The sequence below is a fragment of the Aphelocoma coerulescens genome, chromosome 8, assembly GCF_041296385.1.
Source record: "Aphelocoma coerulescens isolate FSJ_1873_10779 chromosome 8, UR_Acoe_1.0, whole genome shotgun sequence".
In the NCBI taxonomy this organism is placed as follows: Eukaryota; Metazoa; Chordata; class Aves; order Passeriformes; family Corvidae; genus Aphelocoma; species Aphelocoma coerulescens.
In genome coordinates, this window is record NC_091022.1 from 26,302,186 (window position 1) to 26,326,761 (window position 24,576).

The following is a 24,576-nucleotide window of genomic DNA, read 5'->3' on the forward strand; positions in this document are numbered from 1 at the left end:
CTGTCTTCTGTGGGGACTGCAGAGTCAATCTGGCCAGCTGTGACCCTAACAACACTTACAAGCCTACACTCTGCTTTCAGACAGACACAAAAATCACGAAAGAACCCTGCTGATTGAACACACAGGCAGAGCAGTAGTGAATTATTGTTTCTTTATATCTCAAAGAAATCACATCTTTCACAGATTCCAAAAGCTAACTGGTCTCTACTTCTTCCCAGCCTAGAATGCCACCACCCCTCTGCAGTGGCAGTGTCATGTTCTGCACTCCTCTTACCAGCCTAGAAATGTGTTCTTTCAATAGCTTCCATATTTCCTACAGACAGATCCCCTACCCGAGCTGTTCCCCGAAGAGCTCTACAATGTTCCTTCCCAGAACCCTACATTATTTGTTAATAATTTCTCCTATAGATTCCCTGCAACACATTGTTTGTGTGCTCTTGATTATGTTCTATCAGGCTGCTTACCCCATTTCCCGTGTCTAATTCTGATGTTGCCATGGTACCATAATAAGTACCAGAAGTAGAGACTCTACAACAGTAGATCACCTTTTACTGCACCACCCTTTCACTGAAAAGGAAGCAGCCCACCTCAATACTGGGTTTTTTTTTTCTTCTTTCTTACTGAACTATTACTTAAAATCCCCAAGAGCTTTCTGAAATATTTTCCCATTCACAGTTTAAACCTTTTTTCTAATTTGAAGTCTTCCATTGAGTAAAACAATTCCCAACAAACGAAGTAATTTCAGAGAGAAAAAAAAATACAAAAAAAAACCCGCAGAAAATACAAAAAAAAAAAACCCACCCCCAAAATAAAATTTTAAAAAAAAATTTTAAAAAAATTTTCTGGCCCTGTCTGGTGAAAAATGAGTATCACTTCTACTAAGAATGAGTGGTAATTGTTCCAGCAGTGCAGGCACCATCTCAGTCTTACACTGCTGCAGTAAAACTGCTTCCAAGTCACTTTTCCAGCAGCCAGGCAGCACCTACAGGTCTGCTAGTTTCATTACTAAAAGCAGCATGCTGGAAGCAAGAGAACAGATAAGCCTGGGAGGGTCTTTGAAATTATTCATAGTCTTTCTACTGACAGTTTCAGCAGAACTTTTAACATTAAACAGCTTGCAAACAGAGATCAACAGCACATCAGCTCGTACCGACTACAAACCTTCTGCAGGTTTCAAGTAATACGCAGTGGGCATTAGCGCAGCTCAAAGTGTTTTAAAAAAAGACTGCAGGAAGCTGGAAAATGCAGATATTTCAAGCATAATTCATGATCTAACTGTTGCTTATGATAATTTTGTTGTGCAATATACGCTGTGTAATTCTTGAAGGGAATCATTTGTATTATTTTCTCATTATAAAACTCAATTTTTTTTATCCATTGGAAAATAAAGAATGGCTGGATTTGAACCCATTTCTTTAGCAATGGGACACTACATGATTGACAATGCAATTACCAGTGTAAAGTTTTTGATATGCCAAGTAATACTTAAAATAGATCTTCAATATTTTTCATGTACAGAGCTGTGGGTTTCGTAACAACCTGTTTTTCCGCAACTCAAGAAATCTTCACAGGTTCAAGGAAAATTCCTTTAAACTTGATATTTGTGAAGAGAGACGTGCATATAAGAGAAATTCAAGCATTCCATGGAAAGGTTGGCGAAATTAACGTTTCAATTACATGAGTACAGTTACAATTTTATAGATCTTCATGAACTGAAAGAACCTTTTTTATTTGAAAAACATTAAAAATCTGTCTCCTCTAACGATATTGAGAGATATTTTAGACCTCAATTTCCATATCTACTTTAAGCCAAGTTAGTATGTGGGCATGTAACATTAATGTCGACTTATTCCTTCCCCTTTACTATCATTTTTCTCCTCTAAACTTGCCAGGTACATTCTGAAAGTTGGAAGGCACTGAGATTTACCAGATTTAACCTCTTGTATGGAAGTCCATCTATTAGTGCCAAAAAAAAAGAATGTTCCATTATTATTTAGTTAGGCCATTAAAAAAAATCCTTATTTCACCTTCAGAGTTAAATCTTCACTTTCCTTGAAGAAAAATTAATGTCTGTTTACTTGTCTGTCTCTACTGTGACTACACAGAACATGGTCCTTCCCTTCTTTCTTTTTTTTTTAAAAACACAGTATAGAATATTATAAGCACTGCAAAAAACAACAGTATTTATATTCCAGGAATTTTACACTCACTGAAATGCTGGCCAAAGCATCCACTGATTTCAGACATGTAGATTTAGCTTTGCTGATATGAAATGGCAGCTTTCTTCACACACAGCTCACATGACCATTTTCAGATTTTACTTGAAGTCATTCCCTTTTGACTTGACTAAAAAAGTGAGCAAATTATTGTGGCTAATCATCTCCTACACTTACAGAGAAAGAGTGCACAGCTTTGGCAATGAGCAGAGCACTCAGACAATGCACAGTGTAGGATCTCGAGTAAACTAATAACCTTCCTGAAGTCCTCAGTAGCATCTTACAAGGTGTAGATGTTTTGCTGCCCAGAAGTGCAGAGCAGGATGAAAACATTTATTCACAAAAGTGTAAAAAGCTGAATGGCTGGAGAGGAAACACACGTGGGCAAAGATTAAAACTGTGGGAGTTTGTCTCATTGTCCTTGTAGGATTCCTCCTTACATCCCACTCTGCAGTGTTTCATTAAACATAGCAAGACCTCTACCTTTTCCATTGCAAGACTATTCAGGACAATAGGCCTTATTGCCAAGAATTTTTACTTGGAGTATTTGCAATAAGAAAAAAATGCAGCATGGGAATTCTGGGGTTGTTGCTTAAGCTGGCTTGTTAATATATTGTTTTGAAGTCCCAGGCATGACTGAGGAATTCCTTAGTATCTCTGACACTAGGTGATTACCTCCACAAACTTCACAGATAGGTGCTACAAGTTGCTCTTTGCATTTTCCACATAGGATGTAGTAGTTTTTCTTTGTTTTCAGGACTCAGAAAAATCGCCCTCTTGATTTCAGAGAGAATATGGCTATCCTTCATGAGAGACTGCAGTGGCTCTTGTACAATATGTATACAGTTTCACAGAGGCAGGTGTTCTGGTTTGCATCATGCTTCTGTTAGGACTTGTGACTTGTTAGGACATTTCCTTCTTTCCCTTAGAGCTTCTCCTACTGTTACAAATCACTTCTTTTTACTTTCTGTTCTTTCTCTCCTCTTATTTATTACTGGTTTTCACCACAATTGCTGACAAGTTTCCCATCTCTTTATGGAGGACAGTAAGACTCCTCACTCTTCTAATCTGTTCCTCTGCTGAGGGAACTGTCTTCTTCCAGACTGAATTTCACTGCTCATGACCAAGCCTGTCTCTGTTTGTTTTCCTAGGCCAAGACACACGGCAGCATCTAAGATGAGTATCAGTGCTGTTTAGCCTGTAAGACTAAACCTGGAACTTCCCTGTGTTTTCTGAGGACACCAGGAAGGCAGCACAACAGTATCTTCAGTAGCTGAAGAGAAGCTGCAGGTGTACTCACAACATATCTTGGCAGAAATGCAGGTGTAGAAGAGAATAGAGTGTTCCAGCTGTCCACTGAAGGAAGTGAATTGAGGGGGATTTTTATATGCTACCACAATTTTCCACAAGCAGCACATGATCCAGAACCATATCCTAAAATAAAACAGCTTTCCCATCCTTGGAGTGTTTGACTTTAGTTACAATCCCATCTCTATCTGCCTTTAGATTGACCTCAGCCAGCTACTCTTCACACGTGGGTGCTGATCCCACCCAGGCAAAGGATGTTTGGGACACAGTTCTTCAGAATAGAAGCACTTGGGATTTATGGTTGATGACTACATGTGCATTTCTGGCATTTGGGAGAAGTCTACATTCATCAAGGCACTTAAAAATGTGCTCAAGTTTGACTTCAATCAAACTCAAAATTAAACAAATGCTTCACCTGAGACCACAAAATCCTACAATATAATGAAATAAAGAACTTTACACCTATTTAAATCTAAAAATGCCTCCAGCTAAATCCAGATGTTTCTCCAGATTTACACTGATGTGGAAACAAGCACTGACCTATTGTATTCACAAACCCCACAGCCATCACATTCAGTTCTTTACCTTGTAAGTTCATTCTTTACCTTCTCAACAGAAATATCTATATAATTATCCTATGCATGAGTAATATTGGCTCAGAAAATCAACTAACATGGGATTCAGCAGACCCAAGAATTATGCAAAGACTGTTTTAAGCAGCTTACTATTTAAAAGAAACAATTTTTTTTTTTTAAAGTACATCTACCAAAAATGCAATAAAGTTCTTTGCATACAAGCAAATTAGCCATATTTTTTGAGTGCAACTGAAAAGCTGTGGACATTGAAAATTAAAAACAGTCATTCCATGAGGAAAGAAAAGCTGCATAATAATAAAAATATAGTTTTAAAGCAAATGTGTGAATGTCCTTCTGTGAGTATGCATAAATGAGAATTAGATGAGAGAAAGAAGGGAAATAAGAGGAAACAGAAAAAAATTTAAAACAACCCAGAGATATTGGGCCCAGTACAAAAATGGGCCACAGTCCCCCTTGTTGTCAGCTGTAGTTTTACTGCAGTTAGTGAAGCCACATCAGTCTGCTTGGACTAAGTATAACATCACCTAAATACATTCAAATTCTAAACAATATTCCCTTACAGTTGTTTCCTTTCTCATTGTTCCTACCCTTTCCACACCTTTATGCTGTATTTGAATGCAGATGTGTGGTTATGGAACACATTTGCTGTTGTATCAAGGGCTTTCAGCCTCCAGTATCCCTGTTAGAACAGGTCTTTAATTAGCATTTTAAATAATTGCTGTCAGCATTTTTGTTCTGGGATGCAGAGAAAAGTTGATTTGAAACTAATTCCAGTTTAGGAATTTTATTTGTTTTTTCTCTCAGAGAGAGAGAAGGAAGAATGGTCCTCACTCAGAAGTGACTGGAAACCTCTTTATAAATTATTTTCCAGGTCATTTCACCGAGTGTTTTGCAGGTATTCCATTTCATTCCTTGGCAACTGACCCAAAACTTTGAGCTGGATTACATGAGAGATAGGCACTGTCTTTGGTATCCTTGGGTAAAATAATAAAGTTATTTTTCTAGCCTGTAATCTTCCCAATATACCAGTGAAGACTCCCCCTCCCCAGCTCTCACCTTTTTTTCTTTACAATGGCATTTTGGCCTTATTACTTATTAGGATCAGAAGAAAAACATCCATATCATTATAAATTAGAAAATGTTTAATAAGAATGAGCTAGAACAAATTTTTATTATAATGAAAGGATTATGGTGCATGATAGCATTAATATTTAGCAAAAATTAAACAAAATTGCTTTTTATCTGCTGCAAACTATGTTAAATATTTAATATGCCACATTATAAGGGCACCATTTCCACAAAGGGTATGACAACCTTTGTGTTATGAACCCTCATTTCAGCGGCTCAAACTTAGCTGAAAAAACTTCTAAAATCTAAATTTAAAACCATGTACAGGATTTTTTAGGCAGTTAGACCTTAGACAAACTTCCAAACCTGTGCAGGGCTCCAGCAAACAGAGGGTCTAAAGAGGCTGCCTCTTGCTGGCTCTCCTGAGCCAGCACATGGTTTATTTAGAAGGGAGCACTGAGTTTAATTGTTCTGGAACTTATGGGAAGCCTTTCTGTTGCTTAGTTTGGAGTGTCTGGGTGTATTTTTAGGCAGCTTTGAAGCATTAAAAAAAACCCAAAACCTCATGCAAGTATTTGGAGGTGATGAAGGGTGATTTCTTTTTCAGAAATCTAGCAAGAGATAATTTTTTATGTAAATATTGTGAGAGGAAAATTCTAGCTCTCAGATTATAATAAATGAGTATAAATATTCCTTTATAACTAATAAGGTGTGCTAAATCTGCTAGGACCAGTAACATGCTTCTGAAAAAAGAGCAAATCACTTTCTGAAGCCTGAAATCCTGGAAATTTTCAAGCTTTCCTTAGGAGTTTAAACAAATAAATCTCCAGAAAAAAAATCAAAATAAGTAAGCTCCAAAACCCAAGTTGGACCTGCTTACAGCCACTGATGTATGGCATGAAATTTTAAGGTAGTAATGTAACAGTATAATGTAGTAAATTTGACACTAGATTTTTACTGCTTGCAGATCACTGAACTGAGGAACAAATAAAATGAAAAAATTCTGAGGTTGCTCCTAAGCTGGTCCTTACAATGACCTTGAAAAAAATCTATTATCTTTTGCCTTTATCTCTCCTCCTGTAAAATGGGATAATAAACACTAGTTAGATCTTCTATCTTGGGATGGGTCTCTGAGCAGAAAAGAGCAAAACATAACAACTGCTTTGGTTTTGCTGGCTGAATTCCCAAAATCAGCCTCACACTCTGTAACCCCAAAAACTTAACCAGAATCACCCTAACTCTTCAAAACCTATCAAGTCACTATGAGTTGCTTTTAAAGCTCCCCTTCCACCTCAGTTGAGTTTCATTTTATCCATCCAAGGCAATTGTTTTCATCTGTATCCACATCCAAGGCAGCTCTTAGCTATTGGACTGGGGAGCAGGTTCAGCTCTGTTGTGCAATCCACATCTGGTGCCATCATTTAAAGAACCATGGTTTTTTCATATTTTATTTCTTATAGATGTCATCTTTACTGAATAAAATGTTTCCTCCTTTGCAAAAAAAAAAAAAAGCTTCACAATTATTTTATTATTATTATGGTGTAACTGAATAAATGACCAGCTTCTGAACACTGCTGAATTTTCATGGCCATAACATACTTACTTTCAAGGCACAGCTTCCTGAAGTTCACATCTCACATTCAAGGAAATCCAGTATGAAACAGGAGGAGGAGAGGAGAAGCCAAACAGTGTCAGAAACACTGCAGGTCATTACTAGCTTCCAGAGTTTCTGACTCTGGCATATATAGGCGCATTTAGGTATAACTGGAAAAACTAAGATATTTTACTATGCTGCAGTCTTTCCTATAGGTAGGAAAAAAGAGTAATTGACCATCATTTCAAAACTACAACTGTTTCATTGGAAACTAAGATGAAAGATATCCAGCAGAATCTTGCAGAAAGTGAAGGTAAAAAATGAGAACTGTTCAAAAACTCTCCAGATTCAAGCCTCATTTACCATGAGAACAGTAACAAGATATATTTTTATGTATCGATATTTAAAAAAAAATTGACTTAAATTATATTTTTTTTATTTTTTAAGCTTGACTTCAATATCTGTATTGTATCACTTAGGATCAGAGTGTCGATATTAAAAAAAAAAATTGACTTAAATTATATTTTTTTTATTTTTTAAGCTTGACTTCAATATCTGTACTGTATCACTTAGGATCAGAGTGTTTTATGATATTTTAAATTGTATAGAATCCCCTCCCAGAGCAAAAATACTAGGATACCAACATGAGAAATGAGTACAGATGCACATTTTGAAACTGGAACTCAAAATATCAAGTATCTGTACTCAAAGGTGTACCTTAAAAAATATATTCCAATAAATAGCTTTTATTGAGGCATTAGTGACCATTAAGCTCTCATGCATGTGGCTCATGCTGTCAGGCAGATCATATTAGTGATACTTGTAAATGTTGTGCATCTGCTATAAAGTATCTCAGCTTCACTTACCAGAAGGTTTTCTAAACATTAATTCACATTTTTGGTGGCTTCAAGAGAAATAGATGTTATTAATTACATGTTAAATTAAAGCTACAAGCAGCCTTTATTTATGTTAGCACAAGATTCTGTCAGTGGATATCTTTATTTCATTGCACTGTACTTTCCAAGAACTAAAACCCTAAAAAGAAACTCTAATAACAAGTTTGGTTTGAACCAAAAATTGTGTACCAAGCTTTAAAACAGAGAAAAAACAGAAATTTACAGTTTCAACTGTAAGTATTAACTTATTGAAATGCCAGGTTGTGCTGAAAACCTATATTTGGAGGGCAGAAACTTTTCAAGCATGAAATCCCTCCTTCAAGAAAGGCAAACTGAAATTAACACCAAAACTAAAAAAGCAAACCTTTGGAAATGCACCATGCCATTTTCACTGCCATCACTCTCCTTCCCACATCTACGTGCTGCTTTGAGTGTCTTGATAATTTGCTAGAGAACAGCTTTCCTTACCTGCAGAATTTCAGGGGAAACCACACAGTGGCAGTACTGTGAATGCAAACACTGTGTTCTGTTGTGCAGCAGCTGCTAAGAACTAAAATACAGTTTTCCATCCTTGGTAATGGTTAAGTTGGCTGTTACTTTTCTATATAGAAGAACATGCAGTCAACATGTAATTTATTTCCTTCTTTAATTTTAGTATCCACAGGCCCCAGGCACAGTCACACATTTCACTCCAGGCTACTATTTTCTTGCCGTTTGTATCCACTCCTTCACTTCCTCTACTCAGATATGTTTGTAAAGCCCAGTTTCTTAGTGTAAACTTGGAATTCTTTGCCAAAAGAAAAAGACAGGAAAACAAACTGAAGGAGCAACCCCCATATGAAAACACCAACACACCCACCCCAGACATTTATGATTCATTTATGTTATTGGTTACTGCACTTCCACAGCACACAGAAACAAGTTGATGAGTATTAGAAATGACAAATCCAGAATGCTCTGTTCACTTTCCTGTACTCTGAGACTCTTGCCAAAGACTACAGCCACACAGATCGCAGATGTTAACTTCTGATTTACAGGTATCTCACATCAGCTGGGGAATTTCCATTCTTGTGGAAATTTCCTCCAAGTGAACATTCTCCAATTGCAAGCAATTTTCTAGTCTTAAAACCCCAGATTTCAGGCAGAAATGTAACAGTTAACATGAACACGTATTCTTGAAGAGCATGAGGGTTTGTTGTTTGGTTTTGGGTTTTTTTTAACTTATACAGAAAACTATATCCATCTTTCCCACCTAAATCAATTCCTCTTCATTTCACCAGGTACACACACAGTATTTCCCATTTTTTTTCCTCCTTTCAAAGCAAGAATCAGCCTTTACGCAGGGGTTAACACTCAGTGAATCTGAATGTGTTTCTTTCCCTACTTATCTTGACTTACTTTGCTTTTAGCTACAAAAGCTGCTCCTGAAGGTAAAGCCCTTCTGACTGCACATGCAGCAGCACTTTTCCCCTGGCTGAGTCATTCCTCAAGTTCACAGAGTTGAAACAAGCCAAACACTTCCTGGGCAGGATTTGCATCACAATTATTTCCACCACTACCCCCAGGACAGAGACAGTCCCTCAGGAGAGCCCAGGGAATTATGTTTAATAAAAAAACTACACAGAAAAATACACATGCTACATGATTCCCCTTCATTGACTGAATGACACTTAAAAAACAACCATAAGAACATTAAAGTATCCAATACAGAGCAGATGGAAAAAAATTCTTTTTCTTATCAAAGCTAAATTATTATATCACTTCTGGATGTGAAGCCACGAGGTACTGGTGTTTTTTTAACTCCACTAGGAAAAATATTAGGAGAGGATTTTATCAAATATTAAAAGGCACAATAAGTTATTTTAACTTGGATATTCCCCAATTTCTTTCTATGGTAATTATCCTTTTAAGTTGAATCTCTTTATCTTGAGCTGAAATGTCCCTTCCTATAAATTTTCTAAATGGTATCACACATTTACAATAAACAATTCCAAAAGAATTTTTACAGCAGCACCTCAGAAAGGCTAAAAAACAGTGATGTCTTACAACAAAAGCAAACAGAGACACCATTTTCTTCCTCAATCTCAACAGCAATTCCCTGTTAGGAAAGTTACTAATTTTAGCATTTGATATCATTTTACTACAAGTCCAGTTACCCAATGCAAGTCCCTAATAAATTAACAACCAATCCTGAATAAAAATCTAATCCTTGAGCTGCTGAGAGGACACTTTCTATTCATTACCGTGCTTCTCATGCCATAGTTCCTTTGGCCACACATTTTGTGGGCGGATGGCACCCGAGCGAGCACCCACACCCTGCTCACGCACCTGCAGGCACCTCTGAAGGGACAGGACATGCCAGCCAGTCCCACATCCCCTCACCACCATCATCCCCTCTTTTCTCTCCAGGCTTGGAAGCATCGATGGGGCTTGGTGGTGTCTGTACAAGAGCACAGAACGGGAAAAAAAACAGGGACTAAGCCTAGAAAAGGGCACAAGGCAGCCCCTGAGGGAAGGTGCCCGCAGGGCCGGGCACAAGCCCCACCACGGGCAGGGCTCCCTCAGCCCGGGCACACGCGGGGCACTTTCTTCCAAGCAAAGCAGTCCAGCTAAAATAAACATTTTATGGCTTCTTTGTCAACATTTTTACCAATTCCCACACACCCATCATCGTTGAAAGATAAAATCAGGTCAGGGCTCACATGCTGTGCTGTGTAGGAGCTGTGGCACCGGGCCGTGCGGCGCTGCCCTCCTGCCCAGAGCCTCCTGCCGGCCCTGGGCCCCGAGGGGCGGCTTTGAGCCACCTGCGGCCGGCACAGCCCTGAGGGAGGGCTCCTGCCCGGCTCTCCTGCCACCCACCTGCCCTGCTACTCGATAAAGTAGCCCTGCATCCCACCCAGACCTGCTCGGCAGAAGGCAGGGAGACCTGAGTGTCTGAGAGTGGTAATGAAGGCACTGTGTCGTTCAAACCTCTACGGATGATCCATGGTTTCCAAAGGGATGCTGTTCCAGCCAAGAACCAGAGCTGCCCAGACCACTCGCCCGACGCAGCCCATGCCCTCCCCAGCAGCACTCTGATTTTCCAGAGGCAGAGAACTGTCAGCAAAGCTGCCAGCTTTCCACTGAGCGCCTGGAGCCTCACCTTTCCATTACCCAAAGCATCTGACAGCCAGTTATCCTCGTGCTGCCTGAGCAGTACTAGACAGAATGATTGGAATTAGTATTTGCTGCCAAAAAATATTGGATACTTTCTAATCACACTAGGAGAGCTCTTGCTAGGTTTTCAATCTCAGAGATGCTTAATATAGTGAAGAAGGAAGACAGAGTCTCACTTTCAAGCTGGAATTCAATAATCCTACTTGAAGCAGTTTTAAACACAAACTTTAACCACTGCCTCAGCACTTAGAGAGGCAGGAAAGATCTTACTCCTATCGTATTATCATTAAATTTTAATTCTCTCAAACCTGTGCCGTATCATACAGAAGTTAATTCATAACTTATCCCTAGTAATCACAGCATAAAAATTTTTTGGGTTTGTATACAGTTGTTGAATCCCATGAGTCCAAGTTCAAGATACAGCACCTATTATTTTAATGCTCTGTTCCTGCATTACCACTTGCCATACTTATTTACTGCTTATTTTCTCTACAGTTCTCAATTTTCACAGTACAGCAAAATGTTTTTGTCTACTATTTTATGTTCTATTAAAAGAGAAATTGGACTCATTGCTTTGACTTTTACCATGGCACTTTAAATATAAAGCAAGCGCCTGATAACGGTCTCACTTTTATCAGAAGTTCACACCTTTTCCTCGGCACTAAATATTGTTTCTTCACAGCAAATGAATAAAAACTTTGTTGTTAATGATTCAAACAAACATTTTAAAATATTAGGCTGGATGTTTCAGCCCTAACTTTGCTTAGAACTGTATTTCTGATGTATTACGCATCCTATGCTTTTATATCGTATGTAAATTTAAACAGTACTATGTATTTTTAAAACCCTGTGTTGAAAGATCTTTAAAGTTGCAAGGCTAAGTGAAGGAAAGCCAAAATTTAACCTGACTGTGCTTCATCCTGGTGCATTCTCAATTATATTATGTCATAGGTTATTACTCCTTGTTAAATTCAACTTGTCTAGCACTCTTCAGACCATTAAAAAATTCTTAAAGAGATGTTACATTTTCTGATTACAGTTTTTGGCTCTTATTTGTGTAGTCTTGTGTTAACAGTCTGATTTTCAAGTACATTTCTTGGTGACACTCAGCTTTGTCTGTGTAGAGCTCTTACTACTAAGTACTTACAGCTGATAAATGCCATTCTTAACAGAGGTGATTTTCATTCTGCTTCGCTCCATTAGTCCAAAGTATAAAATTTCAATGAAAAGCTGCAATGTCCTCTTGGTAGTTTGACTCTACTTTGAGCTCAGTGCTGCCCATATTTATCTAACTTACAGACTCATTGTGGGGAAAAAAAGCTTCAATTTTATGTACTTTTTTTTAAACCTGCCAAGGTTAGGGACCGAATTCTGTGAGCACTTTTCATGCAATCAGTTCCACCAAATGCCCATCACCTGAGGAAAGAGAATGACCTGTTTCAGGATGAGATATAATGCACAGCTCTGGTCATATTTTGCAGCTATTAAACTCAATACCATGGACTGTAGTGGGAAAAATCTACAATTCAGTTGTTTTAAACTGCCCCAAAATCTCCCAACTGCAAACTTCTTTGTGGTTTGCACCAGTGATAGGGGAGCTATTTTTACACAACTTTACACTTCTAAGATTTTTGAATTTCTCATCAGAACCCCAGTAATTAAGTATTTATAGATGAAAAAAGTGCTCCTAAAAAGAACAAACCCATTTGTTTCTTATGTACTTCAAACCTTTCATTAATAAAGCAGTACCAAGGGTAACCTTTCATGAATACAACCTTAGGGATCACAGAGTGCCCTCAATCAATGCAGGGAACTCATGTTGACAGAGTATATGGGAAACAGATTGAGGTATTAAAGCACATAGCCTCTGGTGTTTTAGATGTAAATACTATAACCATCAAATATTTAGACTCTTATGTAAGCAGTATGTCATTTTTTAAACAGTTACTGCTTGGAATAAATCTTTAAGGATGGAATTTTCAGAAGTGCTCAGTATTGCCCTAACTTTGCTCTTACTGAAATCAATCATAAAATTTTCACAACTTTAGAAAAGGACTTTGTCTGTTTATATGTTTCCACAGCACTAAGCACAATAAGTCTTGATCCTGGCTAGGGCCTTTTGACTCTGCTGTAATCTAAATAAATTGATTTATAGGAGATCAGTTAGATAAATGATGAGGAAACACACACATACATATAAAACAGCTACAGTTTTTCATGATGAGATAGTGGCCTTTGGAACTTCTCCATCATTTTCTCTTTGAATCCTAAAACTCATTTGCCTCCTTTTATATTAATTTCCTTGTTATTAGTTTTCTTCAACATGATTTCATGCATCTTAAATTTCCAGTGAAGTATCCCTCCAATAAAATGTAACTTACTTTCTTGACACAAACAAATCCCATTTAATCTACACAATAAACACGTGAATTTTGGGATCTGACTCATACTTTGTTTCAGCAGAATATAATCTCTTCTCTATTTCCACAAAAGCTGTTGTTAATAACAGTGGTATGTAACCTCCTCTATATTTCCAGGAATAACCACCTATGCTGAGCTGGGAAAGGAGAAGAGAGTGTGTTTCTTTTATGGGTTTGTAGAGCGGTTGGGACTGTTCCTTTTGTTATTTCACAAGATTCACGCAAACACTAATTTACCCAGGGATTGACTTCAGAGGCAGTTATATCACTTTAATATGCATGCTAACCTGAAACCTGTCTAAAAAGATCCTATTTTCTTCCAAAGAGCTACACTAAGACCTAGACAAAACTACTCCTGCTTTTCACTCAGCCTGGGATTTCAACAGGTCGATACTGAAAGGCTGTGGTTCCACAGACAATTCTCAAGGCATCTTCCTTGGAGCTGCTATCCCCATTCCCTTGGTCCCTGCTTCAGCCACTTATTCCCAACTCTCTTATTGCTCCTGTGGTTGGACCTATGCAGCTTATTTTGGATCCCTGTGATAACCCAGACCGAGACTAAGTCCTCTTTCTCTTCCTTGAAAGTTCAGTTTTACCCTGAGCCCACTCCCAGCCAGGTGCTCCTGTGCAGAGCTGTACCAGGATGAGGGCGGAAGCAGCTCTGAGGAGCCAAAGCTGCACCTGGCAAGGACTGCATCAACACCCACCTGTGCCACGGGACATATTCCGGAGCCTCCTAAAGCATTCTCACCACATCCCTCAGGAAAGCAGGAGCAAGCACACATGACATTATAAAGCTGGCAAAGGAACAAACCTCCAAGAGTAGCCAAAGCTGTAAAATAGGCCAAGGAAGGAATCAGGTAAAGATAACAGCTTGTTCATCTTCTTTACCTAAATTCAGGTGATGTTATCGCTAGCCCCAGCCTGCTATATATTTTATAGGAAGCAATTTTAGTCTTTCAGATTAGCAAGCTATATATATATTTAGTGCTTTATTCTCAAACTGTTTCACCACAAATGACAGCTCATTTCACAAACAGCTTATCTTATGGCTAAAGATATATAAATACATACTAAAAATGCTGCTGAAAGTCTCAGAATGTATAATGCAGCCTGGTAGACATGGTAGTGATTGTAACACTGCATTGTAGACACAAATGTTAAAGAAACTTGGCAAGAAGCAACACATTTTAGCTACTCAAAATTCAGATTTTCTCAGACTTGTCCCCTTCTGATGAATGGAACATATGGGAGTATTGTTCATAAAACTTACATTGCTTTTCTTGATGTCTACCAAAATTCCTCATCATGACAATATTTACCAAGATACATACAGATTCAAATTTGAATTAATTACCCAGAAGTTTTTCTGTACTTCCAGGTTTACTGGAAAAGAGAAGCACTCCAGAAGCAATGTGTTGTGAACATTTAGCAGTAGATGTTATAGCAACAGAGGTAGCAGAGTGCTTGCTGGAGAAGGGAGCCTACCCGGTTAAAAGCCATCAATGCCGAGTAAGATAAAAGACAGGGAAGAAAGCAGCTGCTCTGCTAAGAAGCAGTTTGAAATCTGACATTATAAACAAAACACATGTAGATCTAGACAGAAATCCTCCACATACTGAAGGCTCAATAATATTTTAGCTAGCATTATTACTTACAAACAGTTCCTGAAATACAGCATCACAACTGCAGAACAGCCTTTAACCTTGTGTTCATCTACTCAAGAGCCATGTTATTTATTATCCTTTATCCCTTAATTATGGGGACTTCACCTACTGCTCTCTGCTCATTTGAAATGCAGAATAAAATACAATGGATGTCTAAAGACTTAACAGGTGTCAACCAGATATTTGCCAGCTACTGCTACTATTCTACTGGGAGGAGTTGCTGTTCTATAAATACTAATTAGAGTTTTGCACATGATCTTGCTGAAATACCTAAGGTGATGAGTGGCCAGTTGTTACTTTTAAAAGATTAGCACAATTTGAAAAACTAATGTCCCCAATGAGGCAATGCTCACACTGAATAATCAAGAGTTATAGCTGTTCTCTGCCCAAAGGGAATATTTGCTCACTTCATCATTTGGAAAATCTGCTGCCTCTCGAACAACTCACTCTTCTATTTAACTTTGAGAAACTTGTAAAACTTTGTGCAATCAATACAATAGTACAGTATATGTATTTAGATGGTCTTCCACTGCTATGCCCATATGGCAGGCTTTACTATCTTTACTTCCAAAGACAGAGCTCTTAGTGTGAAATCATGATTAAGAAACTGCAACAAAATAATGTTGCACTTAAATCAAGCAGCAAAGAAAAATAGGATTACAGTATAAAGTCCATAAACACAGCAAAAATTCAATTTCCTCAAATCCATCTACCTCCAAATTCTCCACCTCTACTAAACAGAAAAACAGACTCAGGCAAATCAGAACAGGTCTCTATGATATTGAGGTTTTATATCAAAAATTTATATATAGTAAATTTTGATTTTAAAGTCCCCACCAATTCTCTAAAATCTTGGTGCAATATATCTTAAAAACAGATATCAAATGTTAAAGCGACATGGCCCATTTCCGTGGTTTGTAATAAAATCTTGTGGTTTATCTTGTCCAGTCTGCTATGGAAAGCAACTGATGTCACGAGGTGTTACACATTGCTGTATTTCTATATGTGAGCTGTGCTTCAGTGCAGTGAAATTTGACACAACAGATACAACCCCATACTATTTAGTGTCCATGACCATGTGTGGGGAAAACATATATATCATTTTAATCAGAATTTTTTTTCAGGCTTTTTAATTTTTTTTAAATAAATCTTTTTCTTTACAGTGAAACCTGTATTTTTCCTTATCCATCAACAGACTGCTTCCTCTTTCCAGTAGCTCATTGCTTGAAATGTTTGGCCTTACTTCAAAAGAGAAGAATATGTCAACACCAGAACATCTGTGTCCACACAGAGTGCTTTGATGACAGTGATATACTCCATTTACATCAGTAACACTGAGCTGAACCTTGATGCTGTCTGCATTTAAAGATCTTACCCCACAGGGCAAGAGAATACAGGTCAAAAACGTTGATCTCTGTTTGACACACTCTCTACTTCAAGAGCACTTGGCAGCAATTTGTTCCAGAGTCAAGAATCAAACTCACAAAGTGTTGCAAAGCTCGGAGCCATGTTTGCATAACCACATTCAAAACAAATATTAAAATTCACAGTCTCTGGAGGCCAATCTACTTTTGGTATGCAGGGGTTTGTGAGCAATATGGTCAAATTCTAGCCTCAATACAGTGGGAAGTTTCTCATTTAAATCAAAAACCGTAACTCAGGCTTGAACATCTGTTTTTAAGAGGAATAATGTACCCATATCTCTGAAATGCAAAAAGGAAAACAGACACTTCATCACTCTAAAACTCAAAATTGATTATCTTAAAAAGGTAGTGGAATAGTTATGTGTGACACAGACTTGCATCTATCAGTGTGGCCAGAGGAAGTTGGGTGAATTTTAGTATGGAACAAATGCTTCCATAGGCAGGCATAATAATGATGAATTCCTCAAATATTTCATACAGAGGAGTTCAGAGATGAAGCCTAAGCAACAGAGTATTTGTAGCCCACAGCTTCTTCCTTTTAACTTGATTTGAAAACCTTTAGTGTTTCTTCAGCTTTTTGTAATTAATGTATCATTTTCTAATTTAATTTCGTTGTGTCCACTAAACTGCTATGCTGACATAAACCCTAATACGAGCTGGAGAGTTTCAACAGTTTCCTTCCGCACCTTCCTCCCCTCATGTAAAGCTCAGCACTTTTGCAGCATTGAATGATCCAGTACTGCTTACAAGACTAATACATACAAAACATCAAACAGGATCAAATCGATGCAGCTGGATATTGCCCTGCTCGTGTTCAAGGACCACAACCACCTGTGTGCTGCACTAGCAGCTGCAAGTACTGGTAAATCCTATTTCAGCAAACAGAGGAAGAGAAAATTTTGTTTACAGGTTGCACTAGAATGCCATGGAAACAGATACAGAGGTAACTGTGAAAGGCATAATCCAAATGGAAGACAGCCCTAATAGAGCTCATATATCCAAAAATAATATATATGTTTTCCCACTTGGAAAACACATGCATAAATCCTATTAACATCAAGACAGAAAATTATACTGAGTAGACCCCAATATCACTAAGGTCCCTGATAACAGTATGAATTAATGTGCACCTTCAAAGCAGAGCAAGGTGTTTTCATATGCAGACTATTAGAAAAAAAATAAAAATATCTTAATAGAATAATCATCTTTTTAAAGAAAAAAAAATTGCATCTTGAGTTTTTGAAACAGGATTAAAGTATGGTAGTAGCCCTGTAAAAGGAAGCTGCTCAGCACCTGCTGCCTACACTGTGCCTGGCTCCAGGCAATGTTATTCATTCCTCGCTTTCATGGGAGCAAAATACATCCTCTAAAAATATAAAACACAAAAATAAATAGACCTCTGGGGAAATGGAAGAGAAATCTGTTTTAAAAATAGTGAAGGAGCCTATATGTTCTAAAAAAATAAGTCCATTTTGCATTGTTTTGTAAGATTTACACTTTAATTTGAAACCAAAGTAAGGCATAAAATTTGTGTGAAAGCAATATCTGATTTATAGATAAACTTAAAACACAATACACTTAGCTGCAAATACCAGACCTCAGTGAGAGAAGGAAAAGGTTTTGAAAGATGATTAAAATATGCTTGATAAATGTGGCCCTGAAATGCCCCAGAAGATTTTTCCGAAATTAAATAGTAAACACAATTAACATGACTTTAGCTACAAAAACACTAAATGCAATGGATTTTTTTAATTAATTTTCAATGTTATTACATGTTTCTATTGAGCTGGAATTGACTCAATCCACTAACTGTACCGTGAGACCGCTCTTTCATCCATATGACCTTAACATCTAGATAAAAAGCCAAATATCCATTCTGGTGGTCGTATGAAGAGGAAGCCACACAATAACAACAACCTTATGACCACCATTTCCATCCTGTGAGTGGAAAATTTGTGACAGTTGAAGCATTTAAGAAAGATATATTTAGAAAGCTCAGATAATGTCCATCTTGATCAAATGTATTATTAATTAACCAATAAAAAGCAGCAGCTGTGAAGGCTGACAGGAATAGCTTACTGTACGCTTCTGGCCTAACCTCACTATCCATATTCAAACAAGTCTCCTGGCAAAGGCAAATCATATAATTCTTGGGAGTCTTGCATGCATTCAGACTCACTAGATTTACATATTATTATTCACAGTAGATGTTTCATTACATTTGCTTTGAGAAAATGTACAATCTATATGGGTATTCACATGTTTAATATGCACATGACTTCCCATTTTGTACATTTCGTGTAGATGGTGATGAGATTTTTTTGGCCTCCCTCTGTCTTAGACCAGGCACTGCTCATTCACGTGAGGTCAACTCACATGGCAGAGCTCACATTCCTCCACCAGAGTCCAGCCACCCCAAAACAGGGAGAACAATTCCAAGCAGCTTTTCAAAACCAAACCAATCCCAGTCCATCTCCCATAATATCTGCAGGCTTTTTGGGGAGATTAATGCAGGCCAAAACTGGGATAAGGACTGTCCTAAAAGCTGAAAGTTGCTGAAAAACAATTTGCCCCAAGCCCTGACTGCTCAGACTGCTGGAATGGACATCACTTCAGTCAAGCCACTTGAAACAAGGCACTACAAGGGGCCTCCAGAATGCACATTGTCCATCTGCTCCAAAGAGAACCTGTCCTCACAACACTGCTGCATCAAGGTTCTCATACTCTCAGGTAAAAGTGCTCCTGAGCCATGGGGTCTTTGGTACAAGTGCTGAGTAAAACATGTTTACCTCATTAAGTCTTTGAGGGAATAACTCACCATTTTGGTCGGCTTGTGGATTTCACCATTGGAGCCATCCCATCTCTATAGAGGCTTTTGGTTTTACTGAAGTTGACAACATTGAAAATCACTCTCTGAAGGGGAAAAAAAGGAAAAGAAAAGAGATCAGGTATAAATTCTGAAAGAGTTTCTACATGCGTTGCCTATACCAGATGCATAAAAATATGCACAGATAATATATGAAATAGATGTGCACCTTGTGAATTACTGTTACTCTCCATTGACCTCAGATAATGGATATCCTGTCTGTTCCAAGTATTTAAAATGTCCATGTTGTTTGACATTGCACTGATACATATGAAATATATGTTTTTAATTTAGTATGCTCATTTTTCAGTAGGAATCCTAGCCAGATAAAAAAATAAGCAGAGCAAGTCCAGTGTGCTGCAGTTAACATTACAGAAGTGGGAGGAAAGCTGGGAGATGGGGTATCATTCCTTGTGAAAACCCTCTAACTGCTTCATAGAATCATAGGATAGAAACATACAATTGTTTAGGTTGGAAAAGACTTCCAAGATCAAGTCCAACCATTAATCCAGCACTGCCAAGAGCACCACTAAACCATGTCCCTAAGTACCACATCTACATTCCTCTGGGGAAGCCAACCGCTTCCCTGGCCAGCCAGTTCCAATCCTTAACAACCCTTTCAGTGAAGAATTTTTTCCTATAATGCAATCTAAATCTCTGATACAACCTAAGGTGATGTCCTCTTGTCCTGTTGCTTGTTATCTGGGAAAAGAGACTGACCCCCACCTGGCTCCAAGCTTTCAGGTAGTTTTAAGGTCCCCCTGAGCTTCCTTTTCTCTAGGCTGAGCCCCCCCAGCTCCCTCGGCTGCTCTTCATCAGATTTGTGCTCCAGACTCTGCTCCAGACTCTGCTTCAGCTCCGTTTCCCTTCTCTGAACTCACTCCAGCCCCTTGATGTCTGTCTTGTCATGAGGGGCCCAGAACTGGCCACAGCACTCACCAGTGCCTCACCAGTGGCCTCACCAGTGCCCAACACATGGGGACAATCACTGCCCTGGTCCTGCTGCCACACTATTCCTGATACAATCCAGGTGCCACTGGCCTTCTTGGCCACCTGGGCACAGCTGGCTCCTGTTCAGCCACTGTCCACCAGCACTCCCAGGGCCCTTTTCCCCAGGCAGCTTTCCAGCCACTTTGCCCCAGCCTGGAGCACTGCAGGGGTTGTGGCCCAAAGGCCGGACCTGGCACTCGGCCTTGTTGAATCTCATACAATTGGCCTTGGCTCATCAACCCATCCTGTCCACATGCCTATGCAGAGCCTTCCTGCCTTCCAGCAGATCAACATTCCCATCCAAGCTGGTGTCAACTGCAAACTGAACAAGGGTGCACTTGATCCCCCACCCTTCCTAGCCTTCTCATAGCAGCAGGGAAAAAAAATGTTTTCTGATTTTTTTTCCCAAAGTTAGGAATATTCTCTTCCTTTCCCCTGGCAAAAGGAAGAATTTTCCTTTGCAAAAAGTGTACAGGATACCTACACAGAAATTGCACATAGCCATCAGTTGTTTGAATGCAATAGCTAAGACGGAAAGATTCTAAATCTGATCTTAGTTTAACTAAAACTTTGGGAAAACTGTAGGTGATATTTAACAGGTCAAGGGAAGAGCAAAATTTAGCTCTTTAAGGGTAATGGATTGATACTAACAGCAAATTAATGCAGGGGGAAGACAAAAGAAAACAGAGACAAAACCTTTTTCTTTACCATCTGTCAGCTCCAAGTCATTTCATAAAAAATTACTTATTCTGTTTCTGTTAAGAAAGCCTAAATTGGATCTAGCTCACGTCATGGAGTACACTGACTTTTCAGATGGTAAGTGCAGTATCCCTCACTTGTTGCACTCTTTTGATACCCAACATTGATGTACTCAAAAAAAAACCAAAATATGAAGACTAAATTAGTTTTTATAAAACAGTCCACAATATAGTGATACATTCAATTTCTAAGTCTCTCTTTACACTTGTTTTTTAAAGGTAGAAGTGAAGACAGATCATTAAAAATTATATTCATACTTTATTTAGAGAATAAACTATTGTTATGTTGGCACCCTTCATGACGGTCCATGAGAAGCCTAAGAACTGAATGACCACCGTTTAAAATCAAACAATTTTTGACCAAAACAATAAGATCAATTAAGCTTTCATACGTAAAACTTTGCAAAAACAAATCTGGACCTTCCAGGCACTCTGCTCAGGCAACAGGGAGTGATAAGATTAAAGTGAAAGGAATCAGCAGTGGGACACAAACAGGAACCAGGCACATTTATCCTTTCATAAGGGGCAGCTAGGAATCCAGGTAGACTGCATAGCCCTCTGGACTCAAGAAAAACTAAGCAAATTTTTTTGAGGTAATGTAGTGTTGAAGATTTTGTGAATGGGAGCACACACTTCTATGTGTGCAAATTATGCAAATCAGTCAAAGCAAAATATAAACATAACCTGTAGGTTTGACTAGAACTGACATGAAAAACTAGTAAGTTGAGAAAATCACATTCTTGAAGATGGTAATTCAATTTTGCACCAAAGGGAGTGAGGAAACTACTTATCCCTGCACAAGAGTTTCCATGTACTTTGAGATTTTCTGAGGGTCATGAGCTGAACTTATTTTTATAACTCTTGATGAAAGAATGCACTTAATTTACAGAATGTTATGTTTGTAATTTTAAGTATTTAGGATATTGCTTATCTGATGAAATATCCATCTTGGGAGATGTTATTTTCCATCTTCTTCTGTTTACAATGGATGGGTTCAAATTAAAGAATGCTATTCAGGTCTCTACATGCTTTATGCTCTACATGGAAGCATTTCCCTCTAATAGAATGCTCAGATTTTCCTCTGTTACTTAACTCTGTTCAGATTTTTGAAAACAAATTAAGTTGCAACAAATTGGTTTGTTAATCTTGATGTTTGCATGGAGTGAATGAAACAAACAAGATCTCCAAACCAATTGCCTTAAACTTTGGATGCAATCATGTCACTGTTGGAAAGGGAAAGTTGCTAATTTTGTTACATACTGACTCAGAGCAGACAGCTGGTAGAGAATGTTCTTATTCCAATCAAGCTTATTTTGTATAATGAGTTGGGCAAATGTACACAACTGGGTAAGCAATGTATATAAAAACAAAAATAATGCAGCTCATTTAACAAAACACTGCAGATTATAGCATTTCGAGCACTCCTGTTCGCCATGGAGTGAGCAGTTAGCAATGCGTGCAATTCTCCCAGCATGGCACGGAGTTAGATTGGCAGAACCAAAAATTTAACAGCACAGAACAGAACTTTATCAACACACACCACTGAAGTAATAAAGTACACAAACCAAAGCACTCAAATGAGCAGCTGAACTCCGTCAAGTATTCCTGGTGATAGTTAAAATAGTCCATGCAGCTCAGCCAGTGAAGTGTGCAAAAATGTAATGACTACAGGGTACACACTGGATACACACGCTGGAAAAATATGCAGCTTGCTCAATAAGGTATGCAAACAGCTTTGAACTGAATGCTATCATAAAGGGTTGTGATACAGCAATGAAAGTTTTGCTGAACAAATCTAGTTTTTAGTCTGATTTCCCTCTATACTGATATCCTTTAACACACCAGTCGTGTAGTGTAAAGTGCAAAAGGACTACATATAAATTGTGCACATTAAAACACATTTTTGCAATAAAGTTATTACTATTCTGAATGATTATATGAATTACAGAGATGTACAAGAGTGTCATCTTATAAGCAATATAATTGAGATACTCAAAAATGAGTATTCAAGAATTTAGGAAATATCACGTTAAGAAAATAAAACAAGATTAAATGTACTTAAAATTCCCTAGAAATTGCTCTGCTCTCCAGAGCATCAATACAGAGAAAAATGGAGGAAATTTTTACAATAAAAATACTTGGGTATTTGGGAGTGTATGATTACCACTAAAGGAAGCAATATGCAAACTGATGCTGTACCAGAAATTATAATTCTGTGCTTTCACTTCAGATTTAGGATAAAATCTTAAATCTATTGCATTATTCTGACAAACTGATCTGCAACTCCTGGCAAGGTGGAAGAGGCACAGTGCAGAAAAGCCTCTCAGGACAGCACCAAGTCAAACCACGCTCTTGGGGATGCACCAGGATGTGTTGTGGCTTCACAACATGAGGGAAGGAAACTGCTGCAGTCTCAGGCTCTGTGCTTGGGCTGCCAGATCTGAGACAGATGTTGGAGAGCATGAGACAAGGCAGGCAAGTTCTGCCCACTGAGAGAAGAAGGAGGAGGTTCTCTTTCCAGAGCATGTGCAGAAAGGTAAAATACCTTTGAATTTGAAGGTATCTTGCTAATAAAACCATTAGGACAGAAAATTAAGGTAAAGCTTGGTCCTTCCTTTAGCCTTAAAATTTACTGATTATGTCTACTTTTCCCTATAGTCCTTTGCAGACATATTTCAGGAGTTAAAAGCACAAATGGGTATTAAGGGATGCTCAGTGTGTTTAACATGAGCAAGATAAAGATGAAGCAAAAACACAAGGGGGAAAGATGGCTGAAGTATGTCACATATTTTTTCTTATTGCCAGCACTTTTCCTGACTGGAGCTGGAAGGAGCTGCTAGCTACCTGGGGGGTAAGCACACAGCAGGGTGGTTTTGGTTTGGAGCTGAAGGCACTGAATGTGGATGGTTGTATTGAGCATCATATTCCAACAGGCTGGTGGGAGCACAGGGTTCACCCAGCTCCCAGCAGATTTTCCAGCTGAGGCAGGTTTCCAAAAGAAAGTCACACCTTTGACAAAGGTTAAGTGCCTTCCCCCAGGATAAGGACACACAAGGTCCCTTCAAAAAGTCTCCCAGGTTTATTTTGCACAGTTTTCCCTTGCTGGTTTCTCACAAAAAATAACTTTGCAGCTCTGGCTGACATTAAAAGAAAAAAAAAAAAAAAAAAAAAAACAAAACAAAAAAAACAAACACACCATAGAACACCACAAAATTCTGCCTGAGGCAGACACCTGGCACGGAAAATTTTGTGTCAAATGATTACAAGTATGAGAAGTTTTAACTAACTGAAAATAGGGTTCACAGTAGGAAGTGTCAGGCCTTCTTAACATTGATGTAATATACATATATTAAATATTTAAAATTATATAAGATATTTAATATTAATAGCATAATAATTTCAATTCAGTGGACAGTGTGGAATGTTACCAGTATGATACAAACTTCACTATGAGCTATCAAAGTACCTGGGGACCAACTGTTTTCAGTTAGTCATGGACAATTTCTTCATTTAACCAGCCAAAATAAGAGATGGGCAGTAAGTACTACTACTAAGACCTTTCTGTTGAAATTAAGTCTGAGCTTTTGTGCTCTGAATGAACATTAAAGATCCGAACG

The 24,576-nt window shown here is 38.3% G+C and overlaps 1 protein-coding gene across 1 annotated transcript in view; it reads right to left on the reverse strand.

Annotated features, from left to right (window-relative positions):
* The window catches only part of LOC138114193 (BEN domain-containing protein 5), an 888,499-nt gene that overhangs the window by 652,209 nt on the left and 211,714 nt on the right, over window positions 1-24,576 (reverse strand). Inside the window, exon 4 of the mRNA XM_069023367.1 lies at window positions 19,164-19,258. Coding sequence (XP_068879468.1) covers window positions 19,164-19,258 — 95 coding nt within the window. The remainder of the gene's footprint in view (window positions 1-19,163; window positions 19,259-24,576) is intronic.